The sequence below is a fragment of the Leucoraja erinacea genome, chromosome 18, assembly GCF_028641065.1.
Source record: "Leucoraja erinacea ecotype New England chromosome 18, Leri_hhj_1, whole genome shotgun sequence".
NCBI lineage: Eukaryota > Metazoa > Chordata > Chondrichthyes > Rajiformes > Rajidae > Leucoraja > Leucoraja erinaceus.
In genome coordinates this window covers 28,974,402-28,999,526 of record NC_073394.1, presented here as the reverse complement: position 1 = coordinate 28,999,526, position 25,125 = coordinate 28,974,402, and the positions used below count along the sequence as shown (strand labels likewise).

Genomic DNA, 25,125 nt, shown 5'->3' with positions numbered 1-25,125 from the left:
GAAGGTAGACAAAAATGCTGGAGAAACTCAGCGGGTCTATGGAGCGAAGGAAATGGGCAACATTTCGGGTCGAAACCCTTCTTCAGACTGATATGAGGGTGGGAGGGGGAAGAAGAAAGGAAGAGGTGGAGCCAGTGGGCTAAGGGAGAGCTGAGAAGGAGAGGAGAAAGTAGGGACTACCTGAAATTAGAGAAGTCAATGTTTATACCGCTGGGGTGCAAACCGCCCAAGCGAAATATGAGGTGCTGCTCCTCCAATTTACGGTGGTCCTCACTCTGGCCATGGAGGAGGCCCAGGACAGACAGGTCGGATTTGGAATGGGAGGGGGAGTTGAAATGCTGAGCCACCGGGAGATCAGGTTGGTGATAGTAAACCGAGCGGAGGTGTTTGGCGAAGCGATCGCCAAGCCTACGCTTGGTCTCACTGATGTAGAGTAGCTGACACCTAGAGCAGCGGATGCAATAGATGAGGTTGGAGGAGGTGCAGGTGAACCTCTGCCTCACCTGGAACGACTGCTTGGGTCCTTGAATGGAGTCAAGGGGGGATATAGCGAGATGTGTAGCATTTCCTGCAGTTGAAAGGGAAAGTGCCCGGAGTGGGGTTGGTATGGGTGGGAAGGGATGAATTTGGGGGTGGTTCGGGTAGGAAGGCAGCTCTATCTTGTCTGCCGAACCACAGAAAATCAGCTGTCCACCATCAGGATCAGGAGAATGTCCATTTTGTTCCACTTCCATTTTGTGTACCAATCTCTGCCATAGTATATTTTTTTAAATCAGATTTCACTTGGGCAGCTTACACACCAGCTGTATGAATATTGACTTCTCTAATTTCCAGTAAGCCTTCTCTCTTTCTCCATCCTTCCCCCTTCCCAGTTCTCCGACCAGTCTGACTGTCCCCCAGATTACATTGTACCTCTGTTTGCTTTGTTGTCACCTTCTCCTAGCTAACAATGACCTATTCTACATTTTCCTTGAATGTCATCTCTTTTGACCTCTTACACTTCGTTATCTCTGAAGCTCCCTCTCCCGCTCAGTCTGAAGAAGGGTCTCGACCTGAAACGTCACCCATTGCTTCTCTCCAGAGATGCTGCCTGTCCCGCTGAGTTACTCCAGCATTTTGTGTCTTTCTTCTGCCATAGTATCATTCATCAACGCCTACCAAGCTTCCAGTAGACTTCTGTACCATAAATTCACAACTGTGTTGAACCTACACAAACCTGGCTGGATCCAAACCTGGGCTGGAGCGGTAGAATAAGAGATCGTCAATCCATGCCCCTCCCTGTTTACAAGCAGATATGTACCATAGGTTTTGGCTTTTCATCAGTTTGCTTCATTCTAATGTCAAATCTGGTTTGTAAACCATTACGGAATGATTCAGCTACACCTGTTTACTGCATTTAAATTTCTCTCACCATCAAGCATAATTAAGTCCAGAGTTAAAGAATGGTCTGTTGGGAATTGGAGTTGATCTCAGTTAAATGGCTCTCACAGCCATTAGCTCAAGTTCAATTGCATTGATACATATAATGAGCAATTTTATTCTGGAGTTGGCACAGGCACTAACTGTGAGCTGGATGAGGAAGAGAGCACTGTGGCAGTTAGTCTTGTTCTATTGCCAGGAAGATGTCTTGTAGGTAGAAATTTATTGAGCATTGGCTTCAGACTTCAGTCAGTAGCTTGCTTTAGAGTGCATAGCCTTCAAGGAGCTGCTTCTCTTAAAATGACCATTCCGTTTATGTCGACCTCCACCACGAGGTGCATTAGCTGGTAGCTCAAATCCAATGCTATCAGAGCTCACAGACTTTCCAGTGCAGCCATGTTTGGCAGCGGTGCACTTTGCAATCAATTTTGTTCCAAATGTCACGTTCTTAAAGGTTATGATTATATTCGCAAGGCATTCCTGCTGGCTTTTAAATTCCAGGTGACTTTCCAAGAGTGCTCTGAAAGATTGCCGCGTAACATTTTCAAACTAGTTATTGAACTGCGGCAGTAGAGATCTGTGTTCTGAGGGGGGGGTGGGCGGTAATGGTCGGAACATTTTTATTAATCTGATTGGAAGCTGTGGGGTCACTTACAGCTCTCTGTTCACCTTGACCTCTCTTCTCTTTTTTTGTCGCATAGTATCCAGTCAGCGGAAAGACTATACATAATTACAGTCAAGCTGTCCATAGTGTGCCGATACAGGATAAAGGGAATAACGTTTAGTGCAAGATAAAGCCCAGTAAAGTCTGCGGGTGTCCAATGAGGCAGTTGGGAAATCAGGACAACTCTCTAGTTCATGATAGGATGGTTTAATTGCCTGTTAACAGCTGGGAAGAATGGAAGGAAGGTTTGTTTGCGTGGTCTGGGCTGCGTCCATTATTCTCTGCAATTTCTTGCGGTCTTACATGTTCCCAAGCCACGCTGCGACGCATCCCAATAAAATGCTGTCTACGGCACATCTGTAGAAGTTGGTGAGAGTTGTTGGGGGACATATCAAATTTCCTTAGCAGCCTCAAGAAGTGGAGGCGTTAGTGTGCTTTCTTTTCCCTTGCTTCACTATGGCTGTTCCAGGACAAGTTGGTGATGATATTTACATCCAGGAACTTGAAACTTTCATCTCCCCTTCGACACCACCAATATACTGTAGTATGTGTACGGCTTTGCTTCCTGAAGTAAATCATAATCTCCTTTGGCTTGCTGACATTGAGGGGAAAGGTTGCTGTTATAGTACCTGCCACAACCACCTGCTCACGCAGCCTTGAGGTGCTCCCGTGCTGATTGTTATCGAGGTTGACACATTTCCACCAATACGAACGGGCTGTGGTCTGTGAATGAGGAAGTCGAGGATCCAATTGCAGAGGGATGCGCAGAGACCCAGTTCTGCGAGTTTGGTAACCAGCTTGGAGGGGATGATTGTGTTAAATGCCGAGCTGTAATCGATGAATAACAGCCTGACATATGAGTTTTTGTTGTCCAAGTGGTCCAGAGCGGAGTGGAGGGCCAGCAAGATCGCATCCACCGTTGATCTGTTGTGGCGGTAAGCGAACTGCAGTGGGTCCAGGTTTTTGTCGAGGTAGGAGTTGATTTGCTCCATGATCAACCTCTCAAAGCACTTCATCACCACCGGCGTTAGTGCCACTGGTCGATAGTCATTGAGGCACGTCACCTTACTCTTCTTGTACTCCTAGATCCCTCTGCTCTACAGTATTCCCCAGAGCCTTGCTATTTAGTGTCTTCTTCTTGCGAATTAAAATAAACCAAAGGAATAGTTAGACCTCAAGCCGGGTGTTGAGCAGCACTTAGTGTGAAGGTGAATCTGCCCTATTTTGAATTCCCAAAGTGTAACATCTCACTTTTATCATTCCTCTGTCCACTTGCCCAACTGATCAAGATCCTGCTGTAATTTTTAAAAACTATCTGTGATAGCATCACTTTAGTGTCATTGGCAAACTCACTAATGAGTTAGTGAGTCTTGTACATTCTCATCCAAATGGTGAATATAAACTACAAATGGCAATGAGCCGAGCACCAATCCTTGAGGCACGCCACTAGTCACAGGCCTCCTGTTTGAAAAACAACCTTCTTTCATCACTTTAGGCTCCTTTCCATGAAGCAAAATGCCATCGGCAAGATCTCCCTAGATCCCATGCGATCTAATCATCCAGAGAAAACTACCATGCAGACCCTTATGAAATGCCTTGCTAAATTCAGACAAGATTAATGAGTACTAATTCAAGGATTGGAAGTTCAGCTGATTGGCAGCGCAACTGAAGAATGGACCATTGTGGAATATATAAAGACTACAGATATAAGGGTTTACTGAGATCATATGGACCAGTGTTTTGATTTTGTAATGTGTTGTACCATCCACTACATACTCTCGCAATGTTACCATACCAATGGAAAATTGCTAGGAAGAGTTGGAGACCAGGCTGTGTCTTTGAGAGGTGTGAAGGATATCCATTAGGTGGTGGACTTGGAATCACACTAAAGACATCAGGGGGTGGAATTGAACCGGAACCAACTAACAACCAAGGGTGGCATGGTGGCGCAGCGGTAAAGTTGCTGCCTTGCAGCGCTCTCAGCACCAGAGAAGCGGGTTTGATCCCTACAATGGGTGCTGTCTGTACGGAGTTTGTACCTTCTCCCTGTGACCTGCGTGGGTTTTCTCCAAGACCTTTGGTTTCCTCCAACACTCCAATGATGTACAGGTTTGTAGGTTAATTGGCATGGTAATTGTAATATAATTATAACAATATAATTGTAAGTTGTCCCTAGTGAGCAGTGTCGCTGTGCGGGGATCGCTGGTTGGCGTGGATTCGGTGGGTCAAAGGGCCACTTTCCTCGCTGTATCTCTAAACAGCGTCATGAAACAGCAGCCCAAAGACTCGCTTCTACAAATGTCCTCACCAGTGCGTTTTCTTTCTCCACAGTGTTATTTATGCACGAAGATACTATTTTGAGGTGCTTCACAAACAGGATGATAAAGGATCTGATCACGTGGAAGTCGGGGTAAGTGACAGTAGCCTGGCAATTTCCAAATGGGCTATTCATTAGCCGAGTACCCCGAATTTGATCAAGTCCAAGTTGGTAAACTGCACCTTCGAAGATTATTTAATTGCCATTTCAGTTACCTGTAAGGCAGCCAATGTTGCCACTTTAAGTTAAAGAGTGCCTTCCTTACTTTGGCTGACTGTGATATTCTAGCAAGGATTTAGTAACAGCATTATTGTGATAAAAGTTGAAAAATAGTCTGTGTGGTGCGACTAGCTTACAATTGATGTCTGCTCTCAGAATGAGCCTTGTTCTGTGCACAGTTTTAATGTCAAACTCCATGCATTAACTAACTTACCTGTGTGTACTGATGATCATGCTTAGCGTTTAAGAAACATTTCTGTGTGTAGGATGGTAATGGAAACCGATAGATAAAGTGTTGTGGAAAACTTGGAGGAAATTGAGTAAGATGTCTGCCTGGAGGCTGACCGCAGATTAAGTGGGTAAATAGACACCATTAATATAGAAGGAACCATCTGTAGTGTACATTTGAACAAGCATTTTACCACAAAGACCACAATGTCATTACCTTCCATTTCCCAGACAAACCAGGCTTCAATACACACTGGTGGGTCTGATGAAGGGTCCCGACCTGAAACGTCACCTGTGCCTTTTCTCCAGAGATGCCGCCTGAGCTGCCGTATTACTCCAGCACTTTGTGTCTACGAAAAGCAAAAGCCTTACTTTTAGCACCAAGTGCTGCATTAAGGAGATATTGATTTTGGTCCAGCCAAGGAAGATGAAGTCGTAGGGGTTCTAGGGAAGAACTCCATGTCTATAAGAATCTTACAATTTGCAGACCTGCTGAATAGATTACGTTACGGTGGGGAGGTTGTTGCAAAGAGCTCCTGAAGGACATTACAGCAGACAGTGGCTCACAAATGGCAGCACAATACAGTGAAGCTAGAATACAAGATGACAGCTTGAAGATGGTCATGTCAGAGTTGATCGCTTTGGAGGCATTCCAGTAAGGGGGAGTCAGAAGTGGTGACTTTGTGACTACGCAAGTGACAGGCGGAAAGAGGCGATTTGTGATTACAGATTGGAAGGTGAAGTCTAATGAAACCAGACACACAAAGACATTGAAAAGCAGCTCAATGAGAAATTATTCCAAATGAAATTCTGGCATCAAATGAATTGTATAATTGCAACTTTTATAATTGTTGAAGAGAGCGATTGAACTCGTAATTTTAAAATTGAACAGCTTTGTGCCTGCAGGTAATACCATGAAAGGTGTGTCAGACCCTGCAACAGAATGATTGCTGAAGCAGCAGTTCCTGAACAAGATATGAGTGAACGAGTGTGATATTTATTAAAAATCATTAAATGGAATTTATGGTGGAATTGCTGTAAAGAGTTCAGCGAGGAAAGAGAACAAGAGATTGAATTAATCTATAGTTGGTTGAATATATGATTGTATGTTGATGTAAATAGTTTATCCTGAGTTATTAGTTGATGGATAGTATGTGTTCATTTATTATTTAAGGGGAAGCGGTGTAGTGTGTGTATAAAAGCAAATGGACTTCAAGAACTGAGTCTATCATCTAGTAGGACTTTGATAGATTGTACCTGACATAGCTATTAAGTTGAGAGCTACTGCCTTCAATAATGGATGTGCTTTTAATAGCTCTGTATTTTGTTTATTTGCTTATGCAAGCAACAACCCAGAAGAGCTGACTGGCATTGCTGAGTTAATGTGAAGAAGCACGGAAAAGATCAGTAGTTGTATTAGTTACACCACTGAGGGATTGCAGAAGGTCCCCAGCATGCCAGCACAGCGGGCAGAGCTACTGCCTCGCAACACCAGAGACCCGGGGTCGATCCTGATCTCTGGTGCTGTTGGCGTGGAGTTTGCACACTCCCCTGTTCCCCTGGGTGCTCAAATTTCCTCTGACCTTCCAAAGACTAGTGGGAGGGACAGGAAAGGAATTGGGGGGTATGGATTGGGGTGGCAGGGAGTGGTTCTGAGAAGTTAACTAAAAGTGGTGCACTCAATGTTCGTACCATTGGGTTGTAAGCTACCCAAGCGGAATATGCGGTGCTGTTCTGCCGATTTGCATGTGGCCTCACTCTAGCAGTGGAGGAGTTATGCCCCTGTCCCACTTAGGAAACCTGAACGGAAACCTCTGGAGACTCTGCGCCCCACCCAAGGTTTCCGTGCGGTTCCCGGAGGTTGCAGGTGGTTGCCGGAGGTTGCAGGCAGTGAAAGCAGGTAGGGAGACTGACAAAAACCTCTGGGAATCGCACAGAAACCTTGGGTGGGGCGCAAAGTCTCCAGAGGTTTCCGTACAGGTTTCCTAAGTGGGACAGGGGCATTATTACACCTTGACCAGCCAGTGCTGAATTTTCAACCTAGAACCTGCAGTCAGCCCTTCTTCTTCTTCTTCTTTCGTGTGGCGTGCACAGCCTAAAGTTGTTGGGACAACTTGTTCAATTTGATCTTCCCTTTGTGCACGTCGAGTTGATTGCATTAGTCGAAACAGGGCGGACCACGTGAAGGTTGCAGTCTTTCACCCTGCAGTCAGCTCGCTGGGCTGTCAAAGATCTTTTAACTGCTTTGAAATATCTTTGGACATATTTTAAAGAGGATTTAAATGACATCAAACTAAATGAAAAGGTTAAAGTACTGACAAATTATTGAAAATTTGAAATAAAATACTTCAAGCACATGCAGTAACTATCTGCCTCAGGATCAGCAACCACATTCAATTGAACAGGTTGCTGTTTATACACCTGCTCAGCTGGGAGTAAAACTCAATTAAGAAGTCATGCCTGGGATTTTGTGTGGAGTACCAATCTGCTGTTGTGCCCTCTACCAGCTCAAATCATGTTGACTGGCTTTGGAATCAAGGACATCTCTGCTCGGTACATAGAGAGATTTAGAAGGGAAACTAGACCCTTGGCCAACAAAGCCCAAGCTGATGAGAAAACGCACATTTTTACACGAATCACATTCTCATCAACTCCCCACCTCACCTCACCTCCGATTCCCTCATTGACCATTGAACGTCACGAGGGGCAAATGGCAGTTTACAGTGGCCACTTGTCCTATCAACCTGCAATTCTAAGGGGTGTGGGAATAGAAACATAGAAATTAGGTGCAGGAGTAGGCCATTCGGCCCTTCGAGCCTGCACCGCCATTCAATATGATCATGGCTGATCATCCAACTCAGTATCCCGTACCTGCCTTCTCTCCATACCCCCTGATCCCCTTAGCCACAAGGGCCACATCTAACTCCCTCTTAAATAGTCAATGAACTCGCCTCAACTACCCTCTGTGGCAGAGAGTTCCAGAGATTCACCACTCTCGCCACAGAATAAACTGGAGATCCCAGTAGAAATCCTCGCAGTCATGGGGAGAACATTCAAACTCCACATGGACAGCTTCGGAGGTCAGGATTGAACCCGGGTCGCTGGAGCTGTGAAGCAGGTGTTCTACTCGCTGTGTCACCCAGTGCTTAACTGTGGGCTAAATGACAAGTCCAGCAGCTGAGTGGGAGATCAAATGGGCCACTGTCTGACACCTGAGACTTTTGAAGATAAACACAAAATGCTGGACTAACTCAGTGGGCCAGGCAGCATCTCTGGAGAGACAGAATACTCCTCTTCCCATTCCCACATTGACCTTTCTGGCCTGAGCCTCCTCCATCGGGGGAGAGCGTGAGGCCACACACAAATTGGAGGAACAGCATCTCATCCTTTGTTTGGATAGGTTACCACCCAGCAGTATGAATATTGATTTCTCTAATTTCAAGTAATCCTTGCATTCCCTCTCTCTCTGTCTCACCACCGCACTTGACTTCTTGCTAGTTTTACTGTTCACATCCATATATCCCTTCATTATCATCTCTTCCACAGCCAGCAATGGGCCATTGTGAGCTCCAACTTTCCTTGGTCATCAGTGCTGGCTCTGATCTATTTTGTTCTGAACCTTTTCACAGCTCTTTCTATCTCAATCTGAAGAAGGGACTTGGTCCTTGTACACCGGTCACTAAAAGTTGGCTTACCGGCAGTGAAGAAAGCTAATGAAATGTTGGCCTTCATTACAAGAGGATTTCAGTATAGGAGTAAAGAGGTTCTTCTGCAGTTGTATAGGGCTCTGGTGAGACCACATCTGAAGTATTGTGTACAGTTTTGGTCTCCTAATTTGAGGAAGGACATCCTTGTGATTGAGGCACTGTGCAGCGTAGCTTCACGAGATTGATCCCTGGGATGGCGGGATTGTCATATGAGGAAAGATTGAAAAGACTAGGCTTGTATTTACTGCAGTTTAGAAGGATGAGGGGGTTTTATAGAAACATATCAAATTATAAAAGGACTGGATAAGCTAGATGCAGGAAAAATGTTCTCAATGTTGGGCGAGTCCAGAACCAGGGGCCACAGTCTTAGAATAAAGGGGAGGTCATTTAAGATTGAGGTGAGAAAAACCTTTTTCACCCTGAGAGTTGTGAATTTATGGAATTCCCTGCCACAGAGGGCAAATCACTGGATGGATTTAAGAGAGAGTTAGATAGAGCTCTCAGGGCTAGTGGAGTCAAGGGATATGGGGAGAAGGCAGGCACGGGTTATTCATAGGGGACGATCAGCCATGATCACAATGAATGGTGGTGCTGGCTCGAAGGGCCAAATAGCCTCCTCCTGCACCTATTTTCTATGTTTCTATGATCCGAAACTTCACCTATTCCTTTTATCCAGAGATGCTGCCTGACCCGCTGAGATAGTCCAGTATTTTGTGTCTATCTTCGGTGTAAACCAGCATCTGCAGTTCCTTCCTACACCTGAGACTTCTGTTAATTTAGCATGTGCAGAGGCCTGACAGATATTGAATGGTTCGTAATCAGTCAGGTTTCAGTTAGCACAACAGTTGTGGTATGGTGGCACAGCGGTAGAGTTGCTGCCTTGCAGCACCAGAGACCTGGGTTCGATCCTGACTATAGATGCTGTAGATACGCAGTTTACACATTTTCCCCGTGACCTTCGTGTATTTTCTTGCAGTGCTTCGGTTTCCTTCCATGCTTCAAAAATGTACAGGTTTGTCGGCTAATTGGCTTGGTAAAATGGTGATTTGTCCGTAATGTGTGTAGGATAGTGTTAGTGTGAGCAGATCGCTGGTCGGCATACCCTCGGTGGGCTGAAGGACCTGTTTCCGAGCTGCATCTCTAAACTAAACTAAACTAAAAATAGCAGGCCACAATATTTTCCCCATGGAACTTTAATTCATGCTGAGAATCCCCAAGCATTGTCTGTGATATCAAAGGACATGAATTCTGTAATGTTTAATGTCATCATATGCCTTGCACGTCAGCTTTGAGTGAAGCTTGTGCTATTAACATTTACATAATTAATGTTCAATAAAATTACTGGGGCTGCTTTGGATTATGCTCGTTTGAATGTAAGTTATTAGAAATAGACGTCGATTGCACTATTTTTAACAGCTTGAGAGCCAATAGATAAGGTTACTTTATCTCACAAGTTCCTCGCCATAAATTTTTCTTTAAAAGTGTCGCTGGCAGTTCGTGAAAGATAACCTGACAAAGCAGCCGAATCATGTTTAGGCAAAGATTTTCATTAGAGCTCTACTTGTTTTTTGAGGGGAAATGCGCAACAACAGCTAAAAATAATAATCTAAGAACTTCTGAGTGGTTGGAAAATTATAAGGTCATAAGATCATGTGATAAGAGCAGAATTAGGCCATTTGGCCCATCAGGTCTACTCCACCATTCAATCATGGCTGATCCATCTCCCTCCTAACCCCATTCTCCTGCCTTCTCCCCATAATCTCTGACACCCATACCAATCAGGAATCTATCTATCTCTACCTTAAAAGTATCCACTGACTTGGCCTCCACAGCCTTCTGTGGCAAAGAATTCCACAGATTTACCACCCTCTGACTAAAGAAATTCTTCCTCATCTCCTTCCTAAAAGAACACCCTTTAATTCTGAGGCTATGGCCTCTAGTCCTAGACTCTCCCACTAGTGGAAACATCCTCTCCACATCCACTCTATCCAGGCCTTCCACTATTCTGTATGTTTCAATGAGGTCTCCCTCATTCTTCTAAACTCCATCGAGGCCAAGTGCCATCAAATGCTCATCATATGTTAACCTAATCATTCCTGGGATCATTCTTGTAAACCTCCTCTGGATCCTCTCCAGAGCCGGCACATCCTTCCGCAGATATGGTGTGCAAAATTGTTCACAATATTCTGAATGCGGCCTGACCAGCGGCTTATAAAACCTCAATATTACATCACTGTTTTTTATACAAGCCCTCTCTGAATCAATGCTAGCATTAAGTTTGCTTTCTTTACTACCAATTCGACTTGCGGATTACCCTTTTGGGAATCATGCACCAAGTCCCTTTGCACCTCTGATTTCTAGATTCACTCCCCATTTCGAAACTAGTGTACGCCTTTATTCATACTACCAAAATGCATGACCCCTCATGATAGCCACTTTGCCTTCAGCCATCCAGCCAATCTGCCATCCATGTTATCTCTCATCTTCCTTTGCAGCCTCCCACGTGGCACCTTATCAAAGGCTTTCTGAAGATCTAGGTAAACAAGATCTACTGACTTTCCTTTGTCTGTCCTGCTATTTACTTCTTCAAAGCATTCCAGCTAATTTGTCGGGCAAGATCCTCCCCTTCAAAAAGCCATGCTGACTTTGGGCTATTTTATCATGAACTTCTAAGTGCTCTGTAACCTCATCCTTTATAATAGACTCTAAAATCTTACCAGCCACCGAAGTCAGTCTAACCGGCCTATTGTTCCCACTATTCTGCTCTGCTAACTTCATGTGCAGCGGGGTAATAGTGGCTCTTCTTGAAGCTGGAGAGATTCTGTGTGGTAGTCAGAGTGTGAAATGTTGGAGGTCAGAATTGCCAGTAGTTACATGTGTAGGAGAACATTAGGATACGGAGACTTCTCCGTGGATTGTCACCTTGTCGTGGTGGAGAAGCATATGTGGTCCTGAGAGCGATGCCGTCTGGAGCTATGCTCCTGGTAGGGTCACCCATGGCGGTAAGGTCAAGGGGAAGGTCTCTGACAAAGAGCAATCCAACCAAGGCCTCAACGGTGGAACAGGCGGAGGATGATGGCTGACCTTAGTGGAGCGTCACAGCGGCTGGGAAGGCGGATGAAGGCAGCGGCAGAAATGGGTCCCCGGGCATCGTGGACTCCATGCCACTGGATTCTGACCCAGATCTGTCAAGGACCGTGTGTTGGCTGTCTGTGCACTAGTCTCCCCACATTAAACTAAGTCACGCACAGGCGTCCTCCATGAGAGGCCAGTCATACTCGTTTCGATGATGAATATACAGAGAATTCACTTAACATTCACTTAATCGGGAGCACAAAGATGTTCAACAGCTGCTCATAGTGCACCTCATTGCAATGATAAAAGAAACCAATTTGTGATGCACCTTTTCATGATGTGATGAACCAAGGTTTGAGAGGGATGAATGGGTTGTGTGTTGCTTGGAAGATAGTTTCATCTCAAGCAAACTTATGACAACAGGCTGAAATTAGTTCCCCAGCTTTTAGAGAAGATTGAAGTATATGGATACCTGCAAAGCGCTCAAATGTAAGATGCTTCGGAAGTCTATGAAATACCTGGATTATTGGGTAGAGAAGAATGATCAACTTCCCACAATGGAAAGGGCCGATACCATCAATAATGCATACACCAAGAACATCCTGTAGCTCACTTTTGGATGTTATTTTTTTAAATTATTTTTCTTCATCTGGATATCATTGCCTAAGGCGACATTTATTGTCCATCCATGATTGGCCATCATAAATTAATGAGGAGAATGCTTGTTCACTATGATATTTCAGAAAAGATCAAACCAGCATATGATGCATCTTCATGCAACGTTGCAGCAGCGATCTCTGCTGGACTAATGCGTACGGGTGACCTACTGCATTCACATCTCTCGCCCTCTGTATCAGTGAATGTAAGTGGGCAGCACAATGGTGCAGCAGTAGAGTTGCTGCCTTGCAGCACCAGGGACCCGGGTTCGATCCTGACTCCAGGTGCTGTCTGAATGGAGTTTACATTTTCACCCGTGACCACATGGGTTTACTCCGGGTGCTCGGGTTTCCTCCCACACTCCAAAGATGTGCAGGTTTGTAGGTTAATTGGCTTCTGTAAATTGTCCCTGGTAGTGTACGGTGATCGTTGGTCGGCACAGACTCAGTGGGCCAACGTGCCTGTTTCCACACTGTATTTCCTAACTATACTGAACAATACTCAAAAGCAAAATGTCCACCTTGAGTTTTGAGGTTAGAAAGTTCCACAAATAAGTCCTTCATTTGTAGGTTAACTATCATAACTGACTAGACCCTGCCAGCAGCTCTGAATCCTAAACTGACAGTTCTACATTGCCAACGCTAGGTTGAGGTTATTAATTCCAATGCAAGTTACTCCGAATCAGGGAGGAGTATTTTTATTTTCATCTTCAGATGACTTGCCTATTACTGCCACGGTATTGACAGGGAACCAAATGAAATTCTATTTTGGCCAAGGTGCATGACTGCAATGCCAAGGTTGTCAGTCTCAGATGAAGATACTCACTTGTATTTGTTTGCAAGAATGAGTTGGATGTGTTATGTGCGGAGCCTGATTAATTCTTCTTGAGAACTGCAGACCTCGGTTATTAACACCTTGATCAACACTTTGTGATATGTCTGACAGTGTCTAGCTCAGAGCCATCTTTGGTGGCCTTGGTAGGATAAAAGCAATGTCAGTACATAAACTGTAGGTTACACAGAAAAGCTGGAGAAACTCAGCGGGTGCAGCAGCATCTATGGAGCGAAGGAAATAGGCAACGTTTCGGGTTGAAACCCTTCTTCGGCCCGAAACGTTGCCTATTTCCTTCGCTCCATAGATGCTGATGCACCCGCTGAGTTTCTCCAGCTTTTCTGTGTAACCTTCGATTCTCCAGCATCTGCAGTTCCCTCTTAAACACTCAGTACATAAACTACTGGGCAGTCAGTAATTAAAAAGCTGACATCAGCTCTCTTGCATCCATGGATGTGGCCTTATAGAATATGGCAACTATTACACATGGACTTTATAAAGTTAGACGGGTAACAGATGTGGGTTGTGATACTTAGAAGTTCAATCAGTGATTACAATGAATTGAAACAAAGCAATAGATATTTTGTGCAGGAAGGAACTGCTCTGGAACTGGAGTTGGAATCCCCGAGGTTGAAGGTCTAAAGAAGGGTCTCGACCCGAAACGTCGCCCATTCCTTCTCTCCAGAGATGCTGCCTGTCCCGCTGAGTTACTCCAGCATTTTGTGTCTATAAAAGATATTTTGTGGTTCATTTGCCTCTTTTGAGTTCCAGAACAAAGTTTGGTCAGATACAGTACGCCAGTGAAGCTGAAAGAAAACGTCAGTCGTCATTGGATCACAAACTGGAAAATTCTTAGGTTACATCAAAATGTTCAAACAAAAATTCAACAGGCTAGTTACATGGAACATAGAACAGTGCAGCATGGGAATGGTCCCTTCAGCCCACAATGTTTGAGCTGAACATGATGCCTAGTTAAACAGGTCTCATCTGCCTGTACATGATCCATATCCCTCTATTCTCTGCACTTCCATATGTCTATCTAAAACGTTTTTAAACATCACTATCCTATCTGCTTTCACCATCACTCCTGGCAATGTGTTCCAGGCCTCCGCTATCCTCTGTGTCAAAAAATACTTGCCCCACACATCTCCATTAAACTTTCATCATTTCGCTATGTCCTTTAGTGTGGGACATTTCCACCCTGGGGAAAAAGACTCTGACTGTCTACCACATCTAGGCTTCTCATAATTTTATATACATCTATCCACTCCCCTCAACCCCTGATGTTCCAGTGAAAACAATCCAAGTCTATCCAACCTCTCCCTGTAACTGCAACCCTCTATTCCTGGGGTAAAACAGTTGTCCCATCAAGAGAGGCTAAACAAGTTGGGTCTGTTCTTTGGAGTTGACAAGAATTGAAGGAAACATAGAATATCCTCAGAGGGGATGAAGGGTAGATACTGTGATGCTTTCTTGGGGGGAGAGTCTCAAATGAGAAGGCATAGCTTCAAGATAATGGACTGGTTATTTAGAATGGAGGTACATAAGTATTTCGTCTCTGAGGGTGGTGAATCTCTGACTCTCTGCTAAGCAATAGGTTGAAGTGTTTATTGTGATTAGTTTTTTTAATAAATCTGTACACCTTACAGATATTTGGGATGAAGTTTACCAGTGATTAAGTTCCTGCATGTTGTTCACATCCTCTTATATGGGGCTTTGGTGACTATATCTAGCATATTATCTACATTTTTATCTCCTTGCCTGAAATAGACATACTCAATGCAGGGGAAGTGCAGGGTGTTTTCACCAAATTGGTTCCTGTTTAAGTAGGCTATGCCTCAATTCTCCTGTGAGTTTATAAGCATGAGAGATGAACTTATTTTTTTTAAGAGTACTTAATAAGGTAGATTGTGAGGGAATGCAAGAGTTCAAGCTCTCAGAGCAGAATTAGGTCATTTGGCCCATCAAGTCTACGCCGCTATTCAATCATGGCTGATCTATATTTCCCTCTCAATCCCTTTCTCCTGCCTTCTCCTCACAACCCTTACACTCCTCACAACCCCTCACACCCTTACTCAACAGGAATCTGTCAATGTACACCTAAAAAAAATCCATTGACGTCCTCCACAGCCATCTGTGGCAATGAATTCCACAGATTCAGACCCTCAGACTAAAGATGATCCTCCTCATCTCCTATCTAAATTTTAGTCCTTTTATTCTGAGGCTATGGCCTCTTGTCCTAGACTCTCCCACTAGTCGAAACAACCATTCCACATTCACTCTATCCACTCTATCCATGCCACATTCACTCTATCTCTATGAGATACAATAGTAACAATATGTTAAAGTATTTTTCTTGACCAAAACAATTAAGGAACACTTGTAAAATATGAAGCCATCCATATTCAGTGTTAATTATGTTTCTCAAGCCTTGTCCACCTGTTTCTCAGTTGAGAGTCATTACCTATGTTTTCAAAGGTGATGTGTTAAAATAAATTAAAATTAAAAATGAAACTTATGTTAGTTAACACACGACGAATTGGCACTGAGCACACCACTGATTTTGCATTAGGGCTCTGAGTCTAAGCATCTTATTTAAATGTCCAAGAAAATTATTTTGTTATTTGATATGAAAAATAATACCTTAATGCTCGCAAATGAAATTGAAGCCAATCAATATTCCATAGCCCACTCTTCCGGCGAACTAAGTAGATGCAAAATGTCTAGTATTTAATTGAATTTCAAGAAACTACAACCTCATAGTAATTAATATTTACACTGAGGTCACTAATTTAAGATGCCTGAATTTCCTATGGTGAGTCACATTCGAAGTTCACAATGCAATTAACTGGTCCCCACTGTTTGAATTATATGATGGACTTCACACACAAACTCTCTCCAAGAACATTTAATCACATCTTAATTTTTTTTAGATTCCATCTGCATTTTCTATTTCAAGTCAAATTGCTATGACTACGCCAATTAAATTTATATTAGAAATCAAGCAAACCAGAGGGTTGAAAGATGAGTTTGTACCAGATCTAATAACTATGAGCTAGATTTTCCAATCTCATTAGTCAGTGCCAATTTATTAAGCCAATAGATTCTATTTTGGTACATTAGTGTTTACAGTCATAACACAATGACAATTAAAATAATGGATTTAAAAACCCAAAATTAATCAGTAATGGTGCATGAAGTACACAAAACTGATCAGCTGCAAAGATATTACAGAACGTCTCCTGCATTTAATATGTATTTAAACGGGCTGGAAAGTTATTGCACCTAATCGCCACGTGGAGAAAGGCAGCAATTTTCTAAAGGACGTGAGATGTCATGTAGGCTGGCATTTAAAATCCCAGGCCTTCCACATTAACGTTGAAATGTGATCTCCTGTCTTGCCGCCAGCCCCTGGAAGCGGTATTTTCTGATGGGAACATCTACTGCCTGAGGAGTGGGATACTTATGGTCGAGGCTGTATGACAGGAAGGAACAGTATCTTTGACGATGAGAGGAATCGGGATATCCCTGAAGATTCCAGACCTGCTAGTCCCGATCACAGCTCACTTAAATAAGGAGTGCAAACTCTCCCTCGATTTATGGTTAACTCATCACGAGGGTGAGGGGACATGCTACATCTTAGCTGATGGATACAAGCGGCCAGAGCTAGCTAATATCTGCCACCAAAGTTCATGGTCACCTTTCTTGATCCACTGGTTGGTTGATTAAAATAAACAGACCCTTCGGCCCACCGATTCCATGTCGACCATCGATCACTGGTTCACGCTAGTTCTATGTTATCCCATTCTCACATCCACTTTCTACACACTAGGGGCAATTTACAGAGGCTAATTCACCTTCAAACCAGCACATCTTTGGGATGTGAAAGGAAACCGGGGAGTGGGGCTCCACCCGGTCACAGAGGGAACATGCAAACTCCACACCAACAGCACCCGAGGTCAGAATCGTACCTAGCATTCTTGTGCTGTGAGGCAGCAGTTCTACCAGCAGCACGATTTTGTGCCCATTGCTGTCCCAATCCAAAATATCAATGCCCTCTGTCATTGTGTGATGAAATGCGTTTATTTACAATGGTCAGAGAAACATAGTGGAAAATAAAATGTCCTGAGCTTCTGAAACATTAAAAAACATTCTAAAACTAGCAAAAAGATCAGCGAAACAACTAAGAATATTTTAATAAATATTTAAAAATGAAGGGCAATGTGGACAGACACAATTTTTTTTTAAAGGATTTTGCCAAAATCGGGTTAATTAAAAAATGATAACTATCTATACTTGCCCTTCCTGCAGCCACTTTTCTTTATTGAGACAACAATTTTGTCAGATCAAGTTGAGTCTATTCTCATGTACGCCAGTACAGTTGGGTACAGGTACAATGAAAAATCTTGCTCGCAGCAATATCTCAGGCACGTAGACTTATTACACAAACATATATTACCCTTAGAATTTTGCAAAACAGTATAAAGAAAAAAAAATAAGACATCATTGCAAAACACAATGAGAAAAAAATGTCCGTGTTTGTGTATGAGGTGGTCGGTAGTATTCTATTGTTAAGGTAGAATTGGGGTTGGTTCAAGAAGCAGAAAGTTATGGGAAATTAGCGGTTTCTGAACTGTAGCAAGCCCAGTAAAATGAATGGAATCAGGGAGGTGGTCTTGTTCTGGCAGCATGGAGAGAACTTGCTTATTTGTGTTCTTGCCTTTCAAAGCTAGAATCGGGATAGAACTTGGTCAGCTTGGATTAGATTAGATTAGATTAGATAGCCTTTATTGTCATTCAGACCGAAGTCTGAACGAAATTGTAGCAGTCATACATATAATACAATAAAAACAACAATAAACACATATTAACATCCACCACAGTGAGTCCACCCAGCATCTCCTCACTGTGATGGAGGCAAAAGTCTTAGGTCTGCAGTCTCTTCCCTCCTCTTCTCCCTCTGCGCTGAGGCTGATACCCCCCCGGGCGATGTTATAACAGTCCCGCGGCTCAAACATCGCGGCCCGGGGTGGTCGAAGCTGCCGCCCGCCAGTCCTGCAGACGCAGCCGCTGGCCCACGGCCGAACCCCGGACTCAGGCCACCACCGCCAGAACACCGTCCCAGCCACCCTCACGTGAGTACCGTACCGTCTACAGCCTCGGACTGGGCCGCCCCGACTTGGGCGCCGAACCTCCCCCGGACTGGGCCGCCCCGACTTGGGCGTCGCTTCTCCCTCGGGCTGCGAGCGCCGCACCTCCCCGAGCTCGGCCGCTCCGGCGGGAGCCTCGTTCCACCCTCGGGCTGGCCGCCCTCACGGGAGCGTCACAACCTCTCACGGGAGCACTGTTCCAGCCCTGAGCCGGACCACCCTCACGGGAGCGAGCTCAGGGCGAGTCTAGACGGTCTCTGCCTCCGGAGCCTCGAGGTCGTCAGCTCCATTAGGCCTCAGCGCAGACGGTGGCAGAGCAGGGGAATACAACAAAAAGGTCGCAATCCCCCGCAGGGAGAGTCTGCAAACCCCGTTTCAACCCCCCCCACCCCCCACCACAAAACACAAACTAAAAACCAAAAACTAGACTAACCAAAACAAAATAAACAACACAAAAAACACAAACAAACGGGACTGCTGGTGAGCTGCTGCAGCCAGAGCCGCGCCGCCACTCCGGAAACAGGCCCATTGGCCCAACTCATCCATGCTAACCAAGATGCCTAATCCCTAGTGCCTGCACTTGGCCCATACACCCGATTGATCCACTGTTAGAGATTAGGTCGAAACAAGCAGGGATCAATGTGCAGATTGTCTGTATTACTGCATGGGGAATTGCAGCAAGTTTGTGCTCAAATGGACTCCATGGGGAAGTCGAGAATTAATTTTGGAAAACCGCAGTTTTACAGAACTTTTTTTTTTTTTGGGTGTCCTGAGCACTTACAGAGGAAAATGCTGACAAATGAGCACTGAATTGTCCAGGGAAATACAAAGGTGTTTTTTTTAAATGGGTGGCACAGTGGCACAGTGGTCGAGTTGCTTTCTCACAGCACCAGGAATCCTGGCTACTGCTGTCTGTACAGAGCTCGTACGTTCTCCCTGTGACCACGTGGGTTTTCTCCGGGTGCTCCAGTTTCCTCCCACATTCCAAGGACGTGCAGATTTGTAGGTTAATTGGCTTCTGTAAATTTCCTTAATGTGTAGGATAGGACTAGTATACGGGGATAGAACTAGTATACGGGGTGATTGCTGGTCAGTACGGACCCAGTGGGCTGAAGGGCTTATTTCCACTCCATGGAAATAAACTAAACAACTAAAAGTAAACTAAACTAATTGGCAACATTCAAGAAAATGCTTGATCTGCCAAACATGCACACAGTTCCTTTATATATTTTGCATGTATGAAATAGTTATCTTTTTTCAGGTTCAAACTGAGTCCTCAAGATGTGGCAGGGTGGTATTATTGTAGTTGGTAATTAGAGGGAAGGTTCTCCCTCCTGGCCTCTGAAAATGTAGTTGTCTCACTCAAAATTGCCTACCGAAAGGTCTGGTTCCTGTCATAGTTGTGCAGGATCTAGTTACTGGATGATTAGTGATCTTGAATAACACAAAGGTTGTGCATGAACGATAATAGAATCATAAAGTAGCTGCAGGTAAAATTCACTACAGGTGCACAACCTTTTATCCGAAAGCCTTGGGACCAGACACTTGTCGGATTTCGGACATTTTCGGATTTCAGAATGGAAGATTTTTAGCGTAGATTAGGTAGGTAGCGCGGGCGGCTTGAAAAGTCTGGAGCTGCTGCCTCCTCCCCGGTGACCGGGAGAATCATTGCATAAATGTTAGTCAGTTAGTTTGGAGGGATTTTATGTGGTGGTGGTGGAGTCGGGGTGAAGGGGGAAACTTTAATTCTTAGTCCCCTACCTGGTCGGCGACTCCCAACCCTGGTTGTAGCTCCGACCCCGGCAACTCTACCCGTGGCTGCGCGGCTCCAAATCCAGCGCGGCCCGCGGCCGGACGTCCCAGCTCCGGGAATGTCGGGAATCGGCGGCGTCGCGCTGGGATAGCAATGACTTACCGGGTTGCCGTGCGGCAAGCTCTGGAGCGCTGTGGCCGCCTTCTTCCAACATTCGCGGAGCGTCGCTGGATTTGGAGCCGCGGAGCTGGGGGCACCACCGGCCGCGGGCGGCGCCGGTTGGAGCTCCGACCCCGGCAACTCTACCCCTGGCTGCGCGGCTCCAAATCCAGCGACGCTCCGCGATGTTGTGTGTCGGCGGCCACAGCGCTCCGGAGCTTGCCGCACGGTGACCCGGTAAGGCATTGCCCGCTCCCCGCTGGTATCCCAGCGCGACGCCGCCGACTCCCGACATTCGCGGAGCTGGGGCGTCCGGCCGCGGGCCGCGCTGGATTTGGAGCGCCTCGCAGCCAGGGGTAGAGTTGCCGGGGTCGGAGCTACAACCGGCGTCGCCCGCGGCCCCACCGGCCACAGCGCTGCGGAGCTTACTGCACAGCGACCCGGTAAGGCATTGACCGCTCCCCGCCTCTCCGACCGGGTAGGGGACTAAGAATTAAAGTTTACCCCTTCACCCCCCTTCACATAAAAGCCCTCCAAACTAACTGACTAACATTTAAGCAATGATTTACAGATGTTTAAGCGTCTCCCGGTCTCCAGGGAGGAGGCAGCCGCTACAGTAGTACAGACCTGGGTTGACCGTGGATCGTTTTGGGTCAAGTTTGGCGCCAAACGCGAGCTTTGGTGCGCAGACGACATCTGGAAAAAATGGCCGGTTTTCGGAGCTTTTCGGTTTCTGGAACACCGGATAAAAGGTTGTGCACCTGTACATTTATATCAGGAAAGACATGTTATAGCTATGCAAAAAAGTATTTGGAAATTATTCAAGAACCATTTTCGCAAGAACAAGGAGAGCACTGGAGAAAGCTTTTCAAAATTCTCACAGCTTTCAAGAGATTAGAAGCAGTTTACGAGGATGTTGGCATGACTGTTCCTCGGAGAGCAGGATGAAGGGTAATCTTATACAGTGTACAAAATCGTGATCGGGTAAACGCAGAGTCTCTTGCCCAAAGTAGAGGAATCAAGAGGACATAGTTTTAAGGTGAGGGGGGGGAAAGATTTAATAGGAACCTGAGGGGTGACTTTTTTGACACAAAGTGTGGTGGTTATATGGAACGAGTTGCCGAAGGAAGTAGTTGAGGCAGGTACTATCACAATGTTTAAGAAACTTTTAGTCAGGTACATGGATAGGATGGATGTAGAAGGATATGGTCCAAACAGAGATAGGTGGGACTAGTGTACACTAGACGGGACATGTGTAGGAAGGAACTGCAGATGCTGATTGAAATCGAAGATTCGCACAAAATGCCTTAATTACTTAGCGGGACCGGCAGCATCTCCGGAGAGAAGGAATAGGTGACGTTTCGGGTCGAGAACCTTCTTCAAACTGGGATTCAGGGGAGGGGGAGATACAGAGATAAGGAAGTGTACGGTGTGAGAACGAGACATCAAAGGGGGTGGAGATCAAGGAAAATATAGAATAGACCATTGTTAGCTAGGAGAAGGTGACAACAAAGCAAACAGATAAAATGTAATCGGGGACAGTCAGACTGGTCGGAAAACTGGAAAGTGGGAGGGATGAAGATAGAGGTAAACGAAGGGTTACTTGGAGTTAACCATATAACCATATAACAATTACAGCACGGAAACAGGCCATCTCGGCCCTACAAGTCCATGCCGAACAATTTTTTTCCCCTTAGTCCCACCTGCCTGCACTCGTACCATAACCCTCCATTCCCTTCTCATCCATATGCCTATCCAATTTATTTTTTAATTATACCAATGAACCTGCCTCCACCACTTCCACTGGGAGCTCATTCCACACCGCCACCACTCTCTGCGTAAAGAAGTTCCCCCTCATATTACCCCTAAACTTCTGTCCCTTAATTCTGAAGTCATGTCCTCTTGTTTGAATCTTCCCTATTCTCAAAGGGAAAAGCTTGTCCACATCAACTCTGTCTATCCCTCTCATCATTTTAAAGACCTCTATCAGGTCCCCCCTTAACCTTCTGCGCTCCAAAGAATAAAGCCCTAACTTGTTCAACCTTTCTCTGTAACTTAGTTGCTGAAACCCAGGCAACATTCTAGTAAATCTCCTCTGTACTCTCTCTATTTTGTTGACATCCTTCCTATAATTTGGCGACCAAAATTGTACACCATACAGAGTTAGAGAAGTAATATTCATATCACTGGGATGTAAGCTGCCCAAGCGAAATATGAGGTGCTGCTCCTCCAATTTGTGCTGGGCCTCACTATGTCAATGGATGATGCCCAGGACAGAAAGGTCTGCGTGAGAATGAACGGGAGAGTTAAAGTTTTTAGCAACCAAGAGATCAGGTATGTTTAGTCGGACTGGGCGGAGGTCTTCAGCGAAATGATCACCGAGCCTGCGCTTGATCTCACCGATATATAGGAGTCCACACCTGGAACAGCAGATGAGTTTGGAGGAGGTGCAAGTGAACCTCTGCCACACCTGAAAAGACTGGTGGGGTCCTTGGAGGGAGTCAATGGAGGAGGTACAGGAACATGTGTTGCATCTTCTGCGGTTGCATGGGAATGTACCTGGGGAGGGGTTGGTTTGGATGGGAAAGGACAAGTTAACCAGGGAGTTGCAGAGGGAACAGTCTCTGCGGTGGAGATGGGAAGATGTGACTAGTGGTGGGATCCTGGTGGAGGTGGCGAAAATGTCGGAGGATTATGTACTGTATGCAACGGCTGATGGGGTGACATGTGAGGACTAGGGGGACTGTCCCAGTTGCGACTGGGGGAGACGGGGAGCAAGAGCAGAGTTGAGGGATATCGAGGAGACCCTAACGAGCTGTGGGAGTCAGTAGATTCATGTAGATGTCAGTCGATAGTCTATCTCCTGTGATGGAAACGGTGAGATCAAGAAACGGTTGGGAGATATCAGAGATGGTTGGTCAGTGGGGCAAGTTGGACCAATGGGCTAGTTTCCACGTTGGATGACTCTATAAATAATGATAAGATCACTGAATTCACACCAAATGTTTACTTTTAAAAAGTGATTTAAAAAATTGTTTAGATTAGATTCTTAAAATGGAGCCGTCTGAAGGATAGACTAATTGGGCTTGTCTGCATCCTATATTCTTTGTTCTTCACAGCTGCTAATGAATAATAATGACAGGTGGCACATTTATCATCTAATTGGATACAGTTTAGTAACTGAAAATGAAACGGTTATTGGGCATATAACAGGAATAATCACCAACCGAAACTGAATCCTATTCCAATAAAATATAATTGGAGTTAATAGGACACAACAGCACGGTGATTGTGTCTTGTTCGTTTGTAATATTTCTATCCAGTTATGAACTGTTCAGCTGAAGGAGATCATTACAATCAATGACCCAAGTAATAATTAGACTGATGAATTAATAAAAAGGTCCAGATTGCTATGATAAAATCCCCCCACCTACCTTTCATCTCATTGCCTTGTGTTTTAGTTGAATACCTTTGAAGAATTGTCAAACACCCAGACTGAGTTGCTCACAAAGTTACAGAACTTAAAACAGCTGAACATCAATGCAGGAAGAGTGAATGTTTCATTCAGGAGAATTATAAATGTGAAAAATGTATCTGCTTCATCTGATAGCCTGTAATTCTAAACGATATTGGTGATATCCTCCAAACTATGCCGTGCTGCCGCAGATCTAGGATGACAGGGTGGCACTCCTTGTAAAACTGCTGTTTCTCCACTACAGCAGCCAGATACAAAATCTAATCTCTATGTGGAGTTTGCATGGCCATGTCAGTTCCCTCTGGGTACGCCAGCTTTCCTCCCATTTTATATTAATTGGCTATTGTATATTCGTCTTAGTGGGTAGGTAAGTGTTAGAAGATAGATACAAAATGCTGGGGCAAGTCACCGGGTCAGGCAGCATGTTGCCAGCACAAATTCTCTACTTATTTCACAAAGTGTTCTCTGACTTTCAAACCTACGAATACAGCATGGGTTGTAGTGAGTGAGGGTGGGTGCCTGGAAAGTGCTGCCGGGGGCAGTGGTGGAGGCAGATATACGATAGTTAGGCACAAAATGCTGGAGCAAAACAGCGGATCAGGCAGCATCTCTGGAGAAAAGGAATATCGGGAGGTAGGAAAAAGCCAGAACAAATGAGGGCTGGCAACAAGTGGTAGAATCTGAATTGATGGAAAGGTGGGAAAGATGTAATAGGGTTGGTGTAAAATTAATGGAAATAGGTACTTGATTATCAGCATGGACTATGGGGAATTTCATTTTGAAGAACTAGATAAATTGCACATTCAAATATTATTTCAGCAATGGTGATCATAAAACCACTGGAGTCTAGTGAATAGTTTTACAGTCTACTGATGCCCCTTCAGAGAAAGGAATCTCGCTTTCCTTGCATGAGGGCCAGTTGCCATTGCTGTATGACACCATTACTCCCTTAGATTGACACAAAATGCAGGAGTAACTCAGGCATCATCTCTTGATAGAAAGAATCGGTTACGTTTCAGGTCGAGACCCAGTGCCTCAATGTGTTTGCTTTTCAGAAAGCCCTATCAAAAATGCCTTCTCTTTCAAAGTGAATGTTGTCAATGCAAGCTGCCTATCATTACCGTGTCTTTGTTATCGTATCTGTCCATTGCCAATCCCATCAGACTTTAGAGAAGCTGCAGAAGGGCTTGGAGAGCCGGCAAAGACGTGGAAAATGTAATAGAGTGCAGTAAAGTGTACAGCCATGCAATGTGGTAGAAGCAATAAAGGCATAGACTATTTTCTAAATGGGGAGATTCTGAATTCAGTGTTGCAATGGGACCTGGGATTGCTGGTGCAGGATCCCCAAAAGGTGAACTTGCAGATTGAGTCGGTAGCAAGGAAGCCAAATGCAATGTCACCATTCATTTCGAAGAACTGGAATATATAAGCAAGGATGTAATGTAATGGGTTTGTATGGTGTCAGTTAGGC

General features: G+C 44.9%; 1 protein-coding gene across 1 annotated transcript in view; it reads left to right on the top strand.

Moving 5' to 3' along the window:
- Positions 1–25,125, top strand: part of LOC129705858 (N-acetyl-beta-glucosaminyl-glycoprotein 4-beta-N-acetylgalactosaminyltransferase 1-like) — a 566,730-nt gene that overhangs the window by 406,813 nt on the left and 134,792 nt on the right. Inside the window, exon 8 of the mRNA XM_055649703.1 lies at positions 4,415–4,493. Coding sequence (XP_055505678.1) covers positions 4,415–4,493 — 79 coding nt within the window. The remainder of the gene's footprint in view (positions 1–4,414; positions 4,494–25,125) is intronic.